The 19,651-nt window shown below is 44.5% G+C and overlaps 1 protein-coding gene across 2 annotated transcripts in view; it reads right to left on the reverse strand.

Annotated features, from left to right (window-relative positions):
• Positions 1–166: 166 nt before the first annotated feature.
• The window catches only part of LOC142378594 (striatin-like), a 39,061-nt gene continuing 19,576 nt past the window's right edge, over positions 167–19,651 (reverse strand). The window contains exons 3-18 of one of the 2 annotated variants that reach the window (XM_075463285.1): positions 19,434–19,507; positions 18,228–18,312; positions 15,528–15,698; positions 15,314–15,449; positions 14,879–15,038; positions 8,884–8,997; positions 8,246–8,389; positions 8,029–8,165; positions 6,983–7,158; positions 5,446–5,493; positions 5,133–5,254; positions 4,887–5,054; positions 4,633–4,773; positions 3,844–3,945; positions 3,667–3,753; positions 167–3,457 (exon numbers count right to left, since the gene is read on the reverse strand). In XM_075463285.1, the coding sequence (XP_075319400.1) occupies positions 3,288–3,457; positions 3,667–3,753; positions 3,844–3,945; positions 4,633–4,773; positions 4,887–5,054; positions 5,133–5,254; positions 5,446–5,493; positions 6,983–7,158; positions 8,029–8,165; positions 8,246–8,389; positions 8,884–8,997; positions 14,879–15,038; positions 15,314–15,449; positions 15,528–15,698; positions 18,228–18,312; positions 19,434–19,507 (2,035 nt within the window). In that variant the 3' untranslated portion in view covers positions 167–3,287. Of the gene's footprint in view, positions 3,458–3,666; positions 3,754–3,843; positions 3,946–4,632; positions 4,774–4,886; positions 5,055–5,132; positions 5,255–5,445; positions 5,494–6,982; positions 7,159–8,028; positions 8,166–8,245; positions 8,390–8,883; positions 8,998–14,878; positions 15,042–15,313; positions 15,450–15,527; positions 15,699–18,227; positions 18,313–19,433; positions 19,508–19,651 lie in introns of both variants that reach the window. The other variant, XM_075463284.1, reaches the window with a different exon arrangement.

The following is a 19,651-nucleotide window of genomic DNA, read 5'->3' on the forward strand; positions in this document are numbered from 1 at the left end:
TTGATGTTTTGCATCTAATTTGTTAGTGGTTTGAAGTATTAATTCTATAATCTAAATTTTTACCGTTTCCCTAGTTTTATTACAGCGTTGTCACTTTTTAGAGTAAAATTGGAGGACAGTTGAACACAGAGCTGTGTGTAAACTGAAGAATTCACCAAATACTGAACCGGTTTCCCTCATTTTATTAACTTATCCACACAGAACTCCTAAAACAAACACTTCTTGTGTTGTTTGATGCAACAATGAGACACATCAGCATCACGACAGATTTCTTTATTGTTACTGTAAATCTGCCACTCACGCATGTTGAAGAAAAAGAAAAAAAAGCATGAAAAAGGAATCCTGTGTGCGTGTGTAGTGTATGTACAAGCATAGCAGCTTCTAGAGTCTCTTCTTTACAGGTAAACTGTACACGATAAAGAACAACGATAATTTACAGGCAGACTGAAGCTGCTCACATCAGTAGTTACCTGATCAAACCGCTGGGCTGCTCTGAAGGTAAAGTCAACAGCTGTTAAAGGACTCTGCTTGTGTTTGAGAATCAAAATAAAAAACATCTTTGTCACGCTGACACTTCAGGTTGCTGTGGAAGCCTTTTCTGCTCCTCTTATAGCTTAATGAGATGCGATAAAGCAGAAAAACACGGAGATTTAAGCCGTCAGATGGAGATTTCCACCTGAGTGAAGTCAGATCAACAGATGTACTTAAATAACCTCCACACTGAACCAGCTGAAAGTGAAGCCAGACCTGTAACTGTTTAACTGGTGAGTCAAGAGGAAGTAAGTCCATTAACAACTTCGAGGTTAAAATGTCCCTAAAACTCCAGAGTTATAAATCTGAAATCAAAGAATGCTTATTTGGTTAAATAACTTTTGTGTCACAATAAAGTCAGCTGCGTGGTGTCACCAGAGGGGGCGCTGTAGCCTACGATGGTCGTGGTTGTAATTCAGTAGAAGAAGTAGTCAAACAGAAAAGAAACAACAGCTGTGTTGGACATCTATAGGAGGAAAATGGAGAGAGCTCTTCTTCAGGAATTACTTTGGGAACATCTATTGTTTCATATCATAAACTTTAAGGAGTCAAAGATGTCTGGAACTGACGAACTGCTCCTTCAGATTTGGTGTTTTGCTGCATGTAAATAAACTAAATCTGAGCTGTGAATATGAACCTCTGCAGGTCCCGTCCCCGTTGATCAGCCGGCTCAGTGTGGAACCCTTTAACTTTACATTCAGGATAAAACAGTGAAAACATCATATGAATCAAAGCTTTTAAAGAAACTGGCACACAGATAAAGTTTGTTCTTTCTGCTCTTTTAGAAGTCGGTGAAACATATTTCCCTCAGTTATCCCTTTACACCTGGTTAATAAATACAATTGCTTTAACATTAAAAACTGTACATGTGTCAGTTTCCCCTGTTTACAGGACAGGAAGCAGCTGTTTATGAGATGAAAGTTTGGTTAAAAGCAAACAAAAAGTCACCGGCAGAAACCCCAAAAAGGAATAAACTTCACTTTTCAAGTAAAACGGAGAATAAAAAAAAGGAAATAAAAATCTGTCACCAAACACGAGTCATTTAGAAAACTAGTAATCGCTCAGTCTGAATAATTACACAAATTACAACATCTCCAGGCGTACACCGTATAAAGCAGGTACAAATCTGAGGCTGTTTGGGAGCAGATTTACAATACAGTTAGTTTAGAATTAGTGGGAAGTGTTCGGTGTCTGTGGCTCTCATTTGGCCTTTAAAACTCACAATAAATACATCAGCAGATGAAAAAGAAAAGCTTCTCGTCTGTAAATACACGCAGCGGCGCCGGAGCCTCGTCACCACAACGTCAAACAACCCACACGATCCAAGTCCGAAACATGTTCCGACAGCGAGGACAAAGAAACTCCTGAAAGTGACTCTTCATTGACCGAACGCTTAATTTCAGGAGTCAACAATGAAAATATTTCCTCCATGGATCAATAAAGTCCAGCTGAAGAGGAGAAACCTCACGGCAAAGAGGCTCTGAACATCTACAGGACGTCCCGCTTTATTCTGATTTATCCCCGCCTGTTACAAAGATCTATGAGAAAATATATCATTTCATTTTATATCAGTATTTACCGGCTTTGATGAATCAGCTGTTATGACCTCAGAATGAACATTTCTGTGTTTAAACATGGAACAAACAGAGTTTAACCAGACTGAAACCGAACTGATGAAGAACAAAAGTCTTCCGTGATTCAACCTGCAGATAAAGTTCGTTAGAAAGTGGTCGTCGGACTTTGAGATGGTTGTTATATCCAATCTGACCACTAGATGGCAGTAACTGTGACACGCTGTTAGTTTAGGCTGTTGTGGATCATTTCTTGGTCGCAGCTCAACGCTGTGGAGGACGTCTGCGTGGAGCCGACAGGAAGCAGGAAACGATATCAGAAGCTCATTAAAACACCTGAACACTGCAGACAGTCTGCTGCTCACTAAACCTTTAAATCCATCTTTCATTTCTTATCTTGTGTCAGGAACTCGTATATGTCTTTAAACTGCGTTTTGTTTGGTTCAGCGGTCTGAAACACGCCCGCTTTGGTTATCTATTGAGTTGGAGTCAAAGCAGCCACAGGACACACCTCGGGTGGATTCGGGGGACAGTAGTACACGTCAGTTTTTAGGTGCAGGTGAATCAGAAGCGATCTGTTCAGGCAGCTCGAGTCCAAACCGAACAGGCTGAAAGGAACCAGAATAAGTGCTTGAATCAGGTCCTCAGCTGTTTGGACCTGAGCTGAGACTTCCTGTGCGTCCGGTGAAGCACCTCGTGGACATGTGTGAACAGGATGCTGAGACTCAGGACAGAGTCGGGGTGTTCAGGTGACGCTTTGTGTGTGTTTGGGTCATGTGGGGATGTTGGACACGCCTCATTTTTGGGTTATTTTACAGCTCTCACTTCCTCTAAACCTAAAAATGGATGTTCAGAAGAAAAAAGGCACATTATCGAGACGAATAACTGAACGTGAGGCCAGCCGACAGGCTGCAGGGTGTCTGGGGTTAGAGACGGGAGAAGTGATGCTTCCAGCGTCAGTAAAGCGTACCGAGGACGCCGTTTAATGCTGCGCTCAGAGGTTCGTTTGTGTTTGAGACGCGGGCCAGCCCGAGTCCAGCAGGGGGCGGGGCACCAGATCCCAAGGCTGTTAAAGGGGCGTCAGACAAGAAAACAAAGTCATCCACCTTCCAAAAAAAAAACCCAAAAAATACCCGTCCCAACGTGGCGTTTCCTGTCTGCGACTCGCCACCCGACAGTTTCAGGTCATACGAAGACCTTAGCGAGTGCGTCGGCCCCGGCGCTGCCGATGTAGCATTTGGTGGGATGGAACGCCACATCGTGGATGGACTCCTCGAACTTCTTGCGGTGCGCGGTGAACTCCTGGATGCACGTCTTACTCTCCATGTTCCACAGACGGATCGAGCAGTCGTGACCTAAGAGGAGGAGAGAGACAGCCAATCAGGACGGAGGACAGACTGCTCACTAAGATGGCCGACGTGTCAGCGCTTCCTCATCGAACAGAGATGAGAGCTGACATTTTGTGTTGGTGACATCATCCCCACCCAACGTTAGGTTTCACATATGACATCATCAGGTGTTGAACCTCAGATGAACAACAACAGAAATGTGGGAGGAGACTTACTGCCTGACATGAGGTACAGCCCGTTTGGATCCACAGCGAGACTCGTCACAGAGTCCAGATGTGCGACCATGGAGTGGATCAGTTTACCTTCAGTTAGAAACACATTCAGAAAGATGACTCTGAGCTCAGAGCTTGTGAAGCTGGTAAACTGATGAATGAACGAGCCCTCAATCCCACCTGTGTTATTATCGAAGAACTGGATGTGCCGGTCCTCCTGGGCGGTGATGGTGATGGGCAGCGTGGGATGACTCAGCACTTTGTTGATCTTACAGGGAGCTTCTGTAAGGAGACGAGAAAGACCACGTCAGCTTGGAAACCTTACGTCCATCAGCTCATACTGAACCACACTCACTAAAAAACATCTTTTAGAGGAAGCCGGGGCTCCTCTTCTCTTTCTTTCTGTTTTCCAGGAGAACTTCTGGCTTCATAAGCTGTAAATCTGCCCTGGACAATCACTTTGTGTCCATAGCAGCATAAATCTGACTCTCGTCTGCCTAAAAACTAATATTTACTTTAATTAAACAGGACATAAGTGTGAGCCTGTAGGACTCCTCATACAGAACCATGTGGAACACCACTGATTGTAAAGATTCATTGAATCGAACAGGCAAAAAAAGGAATAATTTAATTCACTGCTTCCACTTTAAAAAGAAGTTAAAAAAAAGTGTGGTCCGTGCATGGAGCCCTGTGGTACACCTCTATTTATATGAGCCACAGGAGGCTTATAAATCTAACACCACTGCCACCATCAGGTGAAACTGGGAATCCCAGCACCGTCCTCCATCATTTCCATTCAACATCTTGTTCTCATCATTTTTGACATCATCTGTGTGATATGAGTGTTAAAGTCATGATATATTTAATTAGAACAGAAATCTGAAAGACATCTGGGTGTAAAGGCAGCAGCTTGTATTTCTTCCAAATAACCCCTCTATGAGTCTGAAGGTCATGTGACTGTGGTCATACCTGGCGGTCCGGCGGACTCAAGCTTCAGGACGAGCTGCTGCGTCTCCATGTTGAAGAGTCCGATGTGTCCGGTGTTGAAGGATGTCACCATGTAAGCCGGCTCGCTGCTCACCAGGTCCGCTGAGGTGGGGATGCCCAGCTCTGAGACAGAACCGCACAGCAGAGAGGGATCAGGTCCAGATACAGGCGTTAATGAAGGCAAAAAACAGCAGAAGAAGAGACGAAAAACAGCTCGATGATCGATGTTTTCTCACCTCCTCGCTCGTTAAAAACAGCAAGGGATGGCGAGGTGTCGGCGGCGCTCCACAGCCGGACCGTCCCGTCAGCCGAGCAGGAAAGGAGGCGGTGGTGAGCGGAGCTGTACACCAAACCCCACACTGAGTCTGTGTGCCCGCACAGCGCCCCCCGCAGGACAGAGGGCTCTGCAACGCAACAAATCTATCCAGATCACATTTTAATTTAAAAAATCTACGTTTCTGCTGGGGCAGACTGGGACGTACCGTATGAGTCGTAGGGGTCGATGTTGGGGTTGGGGGTGTTCCAGCTCTGGATGGTACCGTCCACCCCCCCACTGAAACACTGCTCACCATCTGAGCTCATGGTGACACACAGCACAGCCCCGCTGCCCAGGAAAGACCATTTTAATCCAACTGTCTTTCAAACATTGTACATTTATATCATAATCTAAATATTCTAACGAGCAGAACTAACTTTTATCAGAATAAAATTAAGTTTATATGTGAGTAAGTTACTTTATCAAATATCAACAACATGAAACTACATTTAAACGTTTTCAGGTAAACAGGATCTCACCTGTGAGCTCTGAAAGTGTAGATGGGTTCCACATCTAACGCAGCACACCTGGAAGGTTAAAGTGAGTTTGTATCAGAACCTGGAAACAGTACTTTAACTAAAATACTAAATATTCTGCAACACTGCCCCTCTCAGGTCAGACTGTGAACTGTCAGAGCCGTATATAAAGAGAGTTTGGCCAACTATGGGTTCGAACGTTTGAGCTATCCCGCTATGCTGATTGGTTCTGGGCTGGTCACGTGTTTCGTGGACGCCATGTTTGCTACCAATATTCATATTTCATACTGCGATCCCCACAGTGAGCTATATCATAACACTTCAAATACATTATTAAATTATTATTAGTTGTTATGCCAATATAATGCCATGCTGCAGTGCATATGGCTGTAGTGTAAGACCGGGTCAGGGGAAACAACTACACCGTTTCCCCGTGACAAAAAACGGAGGAAATTATGGGAGATTAAGGTCAGAAGGAATAACTGGAAAGCGACAGATTTCTCTGTGTTGTGTGAGGTAAATGTCATTTTTTTCTCTGACTTTTGTTAACAATTACTTAAAAAAATAAAGTCATAATAGCATTAATATATACCATGCTCTCAAAAACTCCTGACACTGCTTAAGAAATTAATTAAGTTTGAAGTTAGTCAAGCCTTATGCTAACCTTAAGCTAGTTAGAAAATTAGCAGCTACTGTCATAACATCAGTAACTCGGATGCAATATAACACCTACTGTGAAAACGATGTGTGCATTTAATTTATGTCGATGTAGACAGCCACATTTCGGTAACACATAACTTTGCCTCAGTTACTAAGTTATTACTGCTAACGGGCTAATATTATGGTCCTTTTCCCCTGAGATTTACATCTTACTGAAACTCACGTCCATAGCCTCATCCTATACTGTCAATCGCATTATCATTTTCTTATGTATTTTGCAAAAAAAACTGTAACTTTGTGAAGAATTCAGTAGTTAGTCATGAACATTTTGGATGTATTGAACTTGTGTGTATTTGGCCAATTTAGAAATGAGAGTTTTATTCATGCATGTGTTTGTGAAATAAGAGATGTCTGGTTAAGAATACAAGATATATATATATATAACTATATATATATATATATATATATATATAATACTACAAGCGAAGTTTGATGATCTATCGAGCCTTATTTGTATTTTAAATTCAGCGATTCTGACGTATGCGGCCCATAGGCTATGGGCGCTGTGGAATCTTCGCCGTCGGTAGCGAAAATCGTGCCCATGATTCGAGTTGGCTGAACTCTCTCTATATACGGCTCTGTGAACTGTGAGTCAACACTGCCCCCCTCAGGTCAGATTGTGAACTACAACCCTGACCTCCATCATCCAGTGGTCAAAATAAAAAACTTTATTCACTGCATTAATCTAAATATATTTTAATTTTCTTTCTTAATGTTTTCATAATTTCAGGAGTAAAACAAAGGGTTTGACTCAAAACGCATCATTATCCTGGATTTGTATTAATTTGAGGCTGTATCTCTGGTTAAATTTAACTCTCACTTCTTGGCCGGCGCCGTCTTCTGGAGGTTCCACAGTTTAAGGGTGTGATCCTCGGAGGCTGTGACCAGAACCGGCTCCACCGGGTGGAAGGCCAGACTCCGGACCGAGTCGAAGTGGCTCCGCAGGGTGAACTTCGGATTCCAGGTTTTCCTCAGAGCGTCTTGGTTGTTGGTGATCTGAGGAAGGAGTTAGAACCGACATGATTCTGAGACTGGAGAAACTCCTGGGAAGTGATTTTATAGCCAAAAACCCAAAGACACAACAGCTCTGGGAGGAACTGCTGTTTTTATTCAGACAAAGGTGTGGTCTGAATCCAGTGGGACTCAATTAAAGGTCCAGAATCTGAATCTAAATAAAACCGAGCAGAGCTTCACCCAAACATTTAAGCTACATTTCAACTACAGGAAACTCAGGAACAGCAGGATCCTTTTCTCTGAGGCAGAGCCTTCAGTTATCAGGCCCCTCTCTGTGGAACCAGTTTGGCTTCAGGAAGCAGACACCTTCTCTACCTTTAAGATCAGGCTTAAAACTTTCCTTTCACATAAAGCTTATAATTAGGGATGGCTCAGGTGTCCCTGAAACATCCCATAGTTCTGCTGCTATAGGCCCAGCCTGCTGAGGGAGCTCCCATGATGCACCTCTCCTCCCTCTGCTCTCTTTCCTCTCCATGTACATGTGACATCATTGTTGTCATTAACTTGTGTTTCTCTCTCTCAGCAGGTATCCCTGGCCTGGTGTTACGGTGCCTGTTGTCCCCTCTTTCCTGTCCTCTCAGCCCCCGGCTGGTCCAGGCAAATGGCCACCCTCCCTGGTTCTGGTTCTGATGGAGATTTCTTCCTGTTAAAAGGGAGTTTTTTTCTCCCCACAGTCTCCTCGTGCACGCTCAGGACGGGAGATTGGATCAAAGCAAACTTTATTTAATTGGTTCTGTATGAATTGGACTGAATCTTTGAAGTGCTTTAATGTTACAGAACTAAAATTGAACTGAACTGATCTACATTTTTACTCCTTAGCTGTGACGAGGTGTAAACATATTCTTCACTCACGTCGTACGCGAGGCTTTCTGCCTCGTTGGCGACCGTCAGTCCGGCCAGTTCTCCCAGGCCCAGCTCGTTCGACACGGCTTCGTCCACTCTGCCCAGAATAAACGACTTCCCAGACGATGGCAGGAACGTCATCGGCTCTGCAGGGAGGACACAGGAAAATCTGAGTTCAAACATTAATGTACAGCTGATTAACGGACTGAGGTGGAGGGCAGGTTACCGTCTTCAGAGCGGCCGACTTCGTGCTCATTTAGCCTGGGTACGCTGGGCCTGGAGGGCGGCGTCATGGCCTGCGGGATGGAGGACAGCTCCTCGGTGTCCCGCAGGTTGGCCAGCATGTCCTGGAGTTTGGACCGGTTTGGTCCTGGAGGAGGAGGGAGTAAGAATCAGGAACACAGAGGAAGGAGGGCTGCGTTTGAGTTAGAACTGAAGAGTTAAAGTAAAATGTGAATGTAGAGCTGTGCAGAAACAATGAAGACAAATAAAACCAGAGAAAAAAAGTGACTGTAAATGAGAAATCAGCATGATGCAAGAACACACCGATTCATCTGCATCTGAGAGCCTCTTACTGTGGTTTCTATGACAAAAATACAGCAAGATTCACATTTAAGGAAGGAAGAATTAGTCTGTTTCTGCATTTATTTGAGACTAGGTTAGAAGAAATCATCAGGAAGGAAGAAAAGATGCTGAACAAAAAGGAGGAGGACTCCTAACCAGCAGGGACACGTCTACAGGCGCCGAGGCCATCACTGATTTTAAAGGAAAAGAGACACGACAGAAAAGATGAGAAAATAATGAGGATGATGAGGAAGAAAAGAGTGGGGAGGAAGGAGGAAGCAGGCCTGGGTCAGGACTTACTCTTCACCCCCTTCTTGCCCTTGCGCTCCTTCCTGTACTGCTCCTTGAGCTGGGCTATCAGCCCCTGGTCCACGTCCCAGGCCAGCTCACCCAGAGGACTCTGCTCTTCCTTCTCTACAGGCCAGCGGGAGGAGGAGGAAGGTGGGGTAGAAACACGTGGTGAGTACCTGGATCACTACAGTTTATCACAGCCAACTTAACTCACAAAACAAAGGTGGAGAGGAAGGATTCTAAAGGAGGGTATCTTCTTTTTTTACTTTCTACAAGCATCGATCCTCTCAGGGCGTCACAAACACCAGAAAAAGGATTTCATCTCTGGCTGGTGTGTGTGCTCGGTGCAGAGATGGAAGCAGCTCATGACTCACAGATTATCCTTTTCATAAGAGCATGGATTGTGTTTGGTGTGTTAAACGTGAAGATGTTGAACGGGTGCGTCGAGCTGCCAGGCTTCATGCTCAGCTACGCTAACCTGAATGTCGAGGTTAGAGCAGCCTGTTCGGAATTTCCCTCAAATTCTTTTCTGATATCAAACAGACGCGATGAAAGAAAACGAGACGAAACAGCAGGAAACAGAGACTTTTCCTGCATCGCGAGAGTTGAATAAAAAAAATTAATAAAGTCATTATTAACACATTGACTCCCAAGTCACGTAAAACTACGTTTTTACTGCCCATGCGTTGGCTCCCACATGGTAAAAATACGTTTTTACGTTTTTTTTTATGGATTCTGAATCTATACATTCTAATGCACATTCTGTGTGATTTTTGTAATTATGTGATGAACAGAACTGACATAGATGGCAGTCAAAAACTGGTGTCATCATCTGGACATTTTGATCATTACGCCAATGGCTTTGCATCAACTCAAGAACAATTTTGATAACGCTGCATTGATTGTTGTGCATTTCCGCATTTTGTCCAATCGCACGTGTCGGTTTCCAGAGGGTGGCGGTAAAGTAACATAAACAAACAACAAGAAGGAGAAGAAGACACGCGACAAGTCAGAACATGAACAGGTTAGCTTTGCCACATGCGACACGACGCAAATCCTCTGACCCGGATATGTAAGTATCTAAAGTGCCACAGGCTGAAAGAGCGCACGTTTCACAAAAGCCCCGATCTCAGTTTGTTGTTGATTTTGGTGGATACCCGCCTTGGTTTAGCTAAGGATAGCTCGCTAATGGCGGCACCTAGAGACACGCAGTTTTGACCCACAAAGAGTTTAAAGTCTCAGCTTTCAAACGAGCCATAACATGTTTCAGTGGCCCTATCACATAATATGCTGTGACTGTACAAAAAACGTCAAAAAAATGGTTTAGAACGCTGGGAGTCTACGACATAATACTGTAAAAACCGCTGGTAGTCAATGTGTTAAAAATAATATTTCGATCATTATTGGCAACAAGTTTTACGGCTGGTTCACTCCTCTTCAATCTGTGCGAGGCACGGCCTTCTACAGTGTAAAGTTGTACACAAAGTTCATTACACTAATCTCGGATTTACTCCAATATAACTGATTCCTGTAATAGGTGCAAACAATCCCCAGCTGACCATTCCCATATGTTTTGGTTTTGTCCCAGGCTTGCCACATTTTGGTCTGAAATCTTTAAAACTCTAAGCACAGCTTACAACACTACTATTTCTCCGGATCCCCTCTTGGCCCTATTTTGTTCCCCCCTGCAGCCTCTTGTATCTAAAGTTATGCAAATTGTTCTTGCATTTGCCACTTTGCTGGCCAGGCGACTCATACTTCTCAATTGGAAACACCCTCAACCTCCGCCTTACAGCAGGTGGGTGAAAGAGGTGCTACTGTCCATTAAACTTGAATAGCTCAGATTTTCCCTCAATGGTTCCTTAGGTCCTTTTGAAAAGACTTGGAGACTTCTCTTAAACTATATTGAATCTTTGACATCTCTGCCTGACTGAGCCCCCCATATATTTATTTTTCATTTATTTTGTTTTTTCATTGTTGTTTTTTTTTTTAAACATTTTTATTTAAATTTACTAGTTGACTTTGTCATTTTCCATATTCATGTGTTTGTTGTATGTGTCTTGTGCTGTTTATATGTTGATATTGAATTCTTAGAACTGTTCTCCGGTGCGTGGGGTGGGATTGTGGGAGGGATAAAAAACTGGGGAAAAATTATAGAATGGAAAGCTTCTCTGTTGCGTTGTACTGCTACATTGCTACCTGTGAAATTGCTTCCAATAAAAAAAGTCTATAAAAAAAGATAAAAAATAATAATAATAATATTTCAAAACGTGGCCTAGAGTGGTGGACTTAAGGTAAGGGTATGTGGGAGGGAAAAATATAAAGGGGGGGGGGGGGGGGGGTTGTTTAGGGGGTTTGGTTTAGGATATGAGAGTTTTTGGGAAAAAAAAGTTATCACAAATTTTCCCAAATGTGACTAACCTTTAAATTTTAGTGGATCTGGATCAATGGTAGGTGGTCGGTTTGAATAGTCGGGGAATTCTAAAACGTCAAGTGATTGAAAATAGTAAAAAATATTAATATTAATTTAATTTTCTGAGAACAAGGTATATAAAAGTATATAAAATGCCATAATATGAAAAATATATGGGGGCAAAAAGTATATACAAGAATGAAAAAATGTAAAAAAAAAATTTAGAAAATGAGGGGATTTGTATAGAAAAGGCCAAAGAAAGACTGTCTCAGGTGTTCAGGTGTGTTTTGTAACCTTTCGGAGTCCATTCCCACATTTCGTCTGTCTGGGAATTTGTATTGTATGCAGTGGATCCAGGTGCGTTCCCGTTTTCTTCTTTCCATTTGCGTCCATTCGGGGTTGTGTTGGATTGGTTTGGCTCGTAGATTTTCAATTTTGTGTTTTTGGAAATGCTGTACGAAGGGGTTGGGGGAGTAAATTCATATGAGGGCATTAGTTTAAATATTCCCTCCAGAGGTTCCACATATGTTGGCCCGTTGAAGGGGACCAGTGTACGTGGTCGGCTGTTGTTCCGAATCTGTTATTTGGGAGTGGGGGTATTATGTTGTTTTTGGGTGAAATTTCCTTCAGGAGGTTGTTAAGCTTTCTGAGGTTGGATCTTTGGTCCATGGTGAGCTGGTTTGAAAAGTTCAGGGCCTTGAAATAGATGTCTGCGTATGGGAACGTCCTTTGTGCTGTATAAATTAACCGTGATATGAGTTTTCTGAGGGATACGTGGTTGTTGTAGTCCTTGTTGTTCATTTCAAAAGCCAGGATTACGTGTTTGGTTCCGTCCGAGTCGGGCTTCTTGTTCCAGAGGATGTGGATAGCGTGAGTTAGATTACCGCCTGGGTAGCTGTCCATTTCGACTTGGCTATTGCGTATAATTGGTAACCTTTTAACGTTCAAATCGCCAAAAATTATGTCGGGTTTTTCTGGTTGTAAGCACCAGTTCTGCATTTTTTTTTACCATTGTGTTCATGGACGTTGAGGCTTGTTCCAGGTTCCGTTGGTGGTTGGGTTTTAGGGTGCGCTTCTGTTTTCTTTTTTGCGGGTTCCGTGTTCGGTTTTATTTTTTTAGGTTCTGTTCGAATCACGCTTTTGGCACTGGTGTGCCTTTGTTGTTTGCAAACAAAGGATTGCCTCATTGTTCAAAATGGCGGCGGAATCGGTGGGATAGTCGCAGCTCAAAATGGCGGACCTGTTTGTGTAGGACTAAGGATTACCTTTGTTTCTAGGACTGTTTTGGTAACAAGCGGGTTGCCTTTTGTTAAAAATGTTGGCGTGAGGTCTATGGAAAGCGGTTTGAAATTTCTCCAGATAAGGTTGATTCGAGGTTTGTTTATGACAAAAGGTATGACCTAGGTCCCGTTGCATCCACGGATTGGCTTCTAAGTAAGCCAATGGATGTAAACCTGTAAAGGTGGCAATTTGAAGGAGTCCAATTGTTCCTTGTTTTGGGCTGAGGTTACTTGAGTAACCGCGTATGTGGTGCAGTATGTTTTGTTGTGTGTTTGAGGCTAAACCTCATAGAAAACTGGGCAACATTTAAGACTCTGATGCCCTGGGTCACCGGTCCTATAGTCGGAACATGGGTTAAGCTTATCTCCCTAATATCTCCAGTGATGTGGCCTGGACTTCTGGGACTTCTGGGTTCAAAATAAAAAAGTTTAAAAAACACAGACTTTTGTCTCTTTGTGCGGTTTGGTGACAGTTCTGCAGCTCTCATTAAAACTTCTGGGAATAATGAAACCTTGACAGAAAATGGTAAAATGTGTTCTTTTGTCTTCTGAGCTGAGTCAGTGCTTTAGAACTATGGACTGTGAAGTGTTGAGTCACGAGCTGCGTAGGAGAGCCTTCTCTCATTGGCCGGATGACACTGAATGCGTTGCTAAGTAACAGAAGAAAAAGGTGGATTTTGTTTAAAGTGCAGGTCACCAGCTGGTGATGCCTTCAGGGACTCACTCTGCTTCATGTATCTCACATTCTCTGAGATTTCTGTTCTATAGACGACACAAGACACAATTTAATCATTGGAATAAACTCTGATTGTTCAGCGAAGATATAGCTAAATGTCAAACTCAAGATTAAAATGGTGTTTCCTTATTGGACTTCAGTTTAAACAGGCAGCAGAGCTGGTAGGTAGATCACATAAAGTTGGTTTTTAAAGGCTGCGTTATTAACATTATTGTGTGAAAAATAAAACACACTAAGGTTTCATGTATTTGGACACAAACATCTTCTCCACCCCCTGAATCCATGACATGTCACACTGTCTCATTATTTATGGAACAAAAACTGAGACAGAACACAGAAGGAGTGTGAAAAGCTAAGTGAACCCCTGATCCAGCAGCTTGTAGCAGCAGCTTCAGCAGCAGTGAGCTGAAGTAATGGTTTCCTGTGTGACGTTATCAGTCTCTCTCATGGTGGTGGAGGAATCTTGGCCCACTCTTCTTTCCAGCGCTGCTTCAGCTCATTGAGGTTTGCAGCATTGGTTTCTGCACAGCTCTCTGAAGGTCCCACCACAGCATCTCAGTCAGGCTGAGGTCTGGACTTTGACTGGACCATTGCAACACCTTGATTCTTTTCTTCTTCACACATTCTGTTGTAGATCTGCTGCTGTGTTTGGGATCTTTGTCCTGTTGATGAGCCAGTTTCAGCCGAGCTTTAGCTGTCGGACAGACGGCCTCACATCTGACTCTAGAACACTTTGGTATCCAGAGGAGTTCATGGTGGACTCAATGACTGCAAGGTGCCCAGGTCCTGTGGCTGCAGAACAAGCCCAGATCATCAGCCCTCCACCACCGTGCTTGACAGCTGGTATGAGGTGTTTGTGCTGATATGCTGTGTTTGGTTTCCTCCAAACGTGCTGCTGTGCATTATGAGCAAACATCTCCACTTTGGTCTGGTCTGTCCAAAGGACATTGTTCCAGAAGTCTTGTGGTTTGTTCAGATGCAGCTTTGCAAACCTAAGCTGTGCTGCCATGTTCTTTTTAGAGAGAAGAGGCTTTCTCCTGCAACCCTTCCAAACAAGCCATACTTGTTCAGCCTTTTTCTAATTGTGCTGTCATGAACTTTAACATGCTAACTGAGGCCTGCAGAGTCTGAGATGTAGCACTTGGGTTTCTGACCTTGGGGTGACCTTGCTGGGACGTCCACTCCTGGGAAGATTGACAGCTGTCCTGAATGTTTTCCACTTGTGAATAATCTTTCTCTCTGTAGAATGATGGACTCCAGATAGTTTGGAAATGGCCTTATAACCCTTCCCAGACTGATGGGCAACAACAACTGCTTCTCTGAGATCATTGCTGATGTCTTTCCTCCTTGGCATCGTGTTAACACACACCCTGATGCTGCAGAGCAGCAAACTGACAGAACTTCTGCTTTCTATTTCAGTTTTTGCTGAATAAATAATGACAGCGTAATGTGTCATGTGTTCAGATTCACTGAGTTTTGACACCAGATGATTTATTTACATCCTGACACGTGAAACCTTAGAGTCTTTATCATAAAACATCATTCACTCGCTCTCCAGCATCATCCCCGTCTCACCCCACTCTCCGCTGTCCTCGCCGCTCCTCGACTCGGGTGACCCGTCCAGTTCGTCCAGACTCGCCAGGAAGTCGAAATCTTTCAGAGCTTCCTCCGTGTCGGGGTCGTCGCTGAGATCGGACGTGGTGGAAGACGGGGTGGACGACTGCTTCTTCCTCACCTTCTGCGAGAGTTCATATATCAGAAATATCATTTGACGGAACTACAAACCAAACCGAGCAGGAGACTGAATCAGAGGCTGCGGTTTGCTCATCAACGTCAGGTTGGGAAGCATTTAGAACAGTGAAGGTTAACTGATCAGCAAACATGGGGCTTTATAGGCTTTTTTTGGCTTTTTTAGGCTTTCTGAGGCTTCAGACGGCTGTAAGGACACATTTCTTTAACATTTCATACATACTTTCATTTTGAAGCATCTAAGAAATAAACATCACTTACAGCAGCCAGGTCCAGGACGGTTTTGTCTTTAGCTTCACTGTCCTCCTCCTCATCTTCATCACTGAACTCTGCCGCCGCGCTCTCTATGAACTTGAAGGCCTCCAACACGGTGGCCGAGTCGGACATGTCGGGTTTACTGGAAGAAAAGTTCTGCTGTTTGTTTGTGTGAAGATCTTTCAGAGTTTGTGGCTGTGTGAGCGTGCTGATGTGGTACCTGACCACGCCGCTGTCCTTCATCGAGGACGGATCGGTGCCGTTGACCATGAGCTCGCTCTTCTTCTCGGAGGGTTTCTCTCCCGAGTCTCCGGTCAGGCCGAGCAGCGCCCTCACCCTCTGAGACTTCACATCCAGGATGGTGTCGGTGTATCCGACCTCCTGCAGGTATCTGGGAGGACACGGGTCACTGATTACAGTCTCAGCTGCTGTACGAAAGGCCCTGCTGCTCATTGGAAAAGGTGTCACAGGACTCAGGTTAGGCCCAAAAGCTTCCCGACATCCTGCTGCCTCTAACCTCTGTGGGAGATCCTGGTCTCTGTAATCCAGCTGAATTCACTGCTCAGACGCTGTCTTTAAGCTGCTTTAACGGTGATTCTGTGGTTCTAAAATCAGGATTTTGTTAGAGCAGAGCGACCGTCTGGAAATGTTTTAAGTGAACTGACTCATAGTCTTAATGGGCTGATTTTCAGTCCCAGTTTCTGACTAAAGAAACAGAAAAATCTGTGAATGAGAGCAGCTTTATGGGGAATTCAGCTGGATTAATAAACACTTTACTGTATCTCAACTCATACAAACTAACAGGTGAATAAGAATAAAAAAATACGGATTTCTACATCCCATTTCTCTCACCGTCTCCCACTTAAAGAACCCATACCTGCCGTGTTTCTGTGTTCGATGTGAAAACCGTGAGCAGCAGCAACTGAGAGGACTTTAAAGGCTCATTTTACAGACTGTGTAGAAAGTTTGCTCCAAAGATGTTCAGATTAAGTTTATTTTGAATTGTTGAATCTAACACTGAACCGGCCTGGTTCACACTTCCAAAGTTAAAAACTCCAGCAAAGTGTGCCTAACACATTAAAACTGTCCCTGTTTGGGAGATTCAGTCATTTTAAAAGTGTCGGTGCATGAAAACCCTTTATGTGAGCAAAGAGAAGCTAAAATGGAAATACTTCTTACTCTGTGGTATTAATATCACTATTAAAACTCAGTGTAACATCAGTGTGAGTTGAGGATTTAAAATGAGAGCAAAGAGATAATAAAACTGTCGCTTCACCTCCTTCTGAACACATAAAACACCAACTCAAACCTCTCAGATGGGAGGTTTTCATCCTTTTCTTGGTCCTAAAATAAAAATGGAGGATTTTAGACTCCTGATTCGACTAGAAATCAGACGTTTGGTGCATTTTCTCTTCAAAGTGAAGGATGAAACACTGGTGCAGCGGCGGTGCCGTGCTGTACCCTCCGAGCTGCACAACAACACATTTACATCAGTGCTTACAGGCAGCAGACACAGCTCAGACACGCTCTCAGTGCACGTTGGCTAAAGGTTGTAAATAAATCAGAGGAAATATTCTGTCAACTGTTCTTTTTCTCCGACAGAACAGAAAACTAAAGGCAGACCTTCAGCTGAAGCTGACTAGAACCTCAGGACCCGCTGACTGAGACCCAAACTGAAGCTTGGCTGCCAGCTCGTCACAGCTGGAACATCTGTTCAGACCCTCAGAAATAAACCACCGGCTCAGGAGAAGCTTCAGAACTCAGATATACTGTACCTTCAGCCTGGACACCAGCGAGCAGGACGCCGCTGACCCGAGAGCAGCGTTGGATCCTCAGAGGTTTATTCTGAACCAGTGTTTGTTCCCCAGCCGGCCTCCTTCCTCCTCCTCCTCCTCTGTACCAGCCTCTCCGATCGCAGGAGGCTTCCACACAATCCTCCATTCACTGTCACCACACACAGGCCCAGCTACAGCACACACTCGCCGTCTGAGCCAACACGTGCACGCCAAAGTGCACCGACAGTAACACAAGGACGCTTTCAGGAATGATGCGTTTAAAGGGGCGTCTTGTCAGCCAATCAGAAGCATCTCTGACCCAAAACTCAGCTAAGTAGAGAACCGAGTCGGTTCTCAGAAATCAGCAGCAGAACTAAAGTCCAGCAGCTCATAAAGGACGTCTCCATCAGGCTGTTCCGACCCGATCCGTGTCCGGTCCATAAACATAAAAAAAGTCTTGTTTTCCTGATATTCAAACAGCTCAAAATGGGACCGACAGAGAGGGACCGACAGAGAGGGACCGACAGAGAGGGACCGACAGAGAGGGACAGACAGAGAGGGACCGACAGAGAGGGACCGACAGAGAGGGACCGACAGAGAGGGACCGGCAGAGAGGGACAGACAGAGAGGGACCGACAGAGAGGGACCGACAGCGAGGGACCGACAGAGAGGGACCGACAGAGAGGGACCGACAGAGAGGGACAGACAGAGAGGGACCGACAGAGAGGGACAGACAGAGAGGGACCGACAGAGAGGGACAGACAGAGAGGGACCGACAGAGAGGGACAGACAGAGAGGGACAGACAGAGAGGGACAGACAGAGAGGGACAGACAGAGGTGCACAATGAGATTTCTGTTTGAAATCGGGCTGATTTTATCATGCCAAACATGACCCGAGAACCTGAAAACAACCATAAGTGGCAAATCATGGCAAAAACATGCCAACTGGAACCGGCCCAACATCTTTAGCTCATATCGGCTCATCTTCCAATCAGCAACAACCCAAAAAAAACACCTGGTGACACTGGACCTCTCACAGGTTTCAGTCTTCTTCGAATAAAATATGTTTGTAGAATTTCATGAGATGTGTGGAGTTATAACCATGTTATGATGTTTTAATGTTGGTGTTTATGATGTGAACTCACTGTCTGAGCAGCTGGCGTCCTTGTTTCCAGCTGAGCTGATGGCTGCTGTTCGGAGGACTCGGAGTCTCGCCGTCGTTCCCTTCATCTGAGACACAGAGAAAGACTCACAGCCACAGCTCATGCCTGTTTATTCATCCGTTCACTGATTCATTCACTAATCCGTTCATTAATCAACTCAATAATTCATTCATTCAGAATAACAGAATAAGTTTCACACCCCCAGTCTGTTTCTGGGCTGCCCTCAGCTTGCCCCCCAGGGGGCGACAGAGATGCTTCTTTCCAGATAAAACCACAGAAGTCACATGATCTGTCACATGACCCCAGTTTAGCTCTGTCAGCATCTCCTTGGCTGTTTCTCAATACCAAGTAAGCTACGTACGTACTTGTGTACCTACTCGTATGGACTTGTCGGAATTACAAACCTCTGAGGAATGAAGGACGTAAGTTCGCTCATTGTGCATTTGGAACGGAAGCGTACTTGATTGTTGACATTGCTGCCAAAAATAAAAACATTTGTAGAAAAAAAGATAAAAAATGGACGAGCTGTGCCTGCAGTTGCTGTTGGTGTGCTTTACGTAACATTTCCAAACAGAATTTACAGTTTTGTGCTTTCTCCTCCGCCATCTTCGTTTGTGCCGCACTGCTTTCTGGGACAGCTGATGTCCACACAAGTCACCACAGAAGCATCATCGATAAAATGGGCGGAGCAAGTACACATCTGGGAATGTGGAGCGTACTCGTCTGGATGCGTTCTTTGAATTGGAACAGTACTCAATCCTTAAGTGATGCCGTTTCAGAAGTACACGAGAACACAAGTACGCATACTGAGAAACGGCACTTCTTCTCTTCACGTTGTTGCTCTTCTTTTTCTTCTTCTGCAGTTCTGGCAGGAGAACTGGCGCCACCTGCGGGACGTCTCCATAAACAGTCGACGGCGGAAACGAGTAGAAATTTAAATTTTTAATCGTGGTGCGCCGACACGAAGAACGCCGACTCCTGTGCTGGCCCCGCCCGTGATGATGTCACACTTATAAAACTCACCTTTGTAGATCTGTAGGTTTTTTACTTTTAGGATTTTATTTTTACTTCAAATAAATTCAGAACACGAAGAACTCAGGTGACCTGTGTGATGTCATCACAGAGGGGGAGGGGCTGAGCATCATGTGACATTTCATCAGCAACAGAAGAAGAAGAGGTGTGTCTCACCGGAGTCGTAACTCGGAGGTTTGATCTCTCCCTGGTTCAGTTCTGTCCCGTATTTCATCTTGTGGTGTTTGGCCCTGAGGACGAACACAAACAGGTTATCACATCTTTACACGCGCGTCTACGTTCTCGCCACAGACCTGGCGTGCCGCCAGGTCATCATGTTTGCGGCTGAGCCTGGTGGGAACCTCTGCAGGCGTTTCGCCGGTGAACAGGAAGTA

Source organism: Odontesthes bonariensis, chromosome 4 (genome assembly GCF_027942865.1).
Source record: "Odontesthes bonariensis isolate fOdoBon6 chromosome 4, fOdoBon6.hap1, whole genome shotgun sequence".
Lineage (NCBI taxonomy): Eukaryota > Metazoa > Chordata > Actinopteri > Atheriniformes > Atherinopsidae > Odontesthes > Odontesthes bonariensis.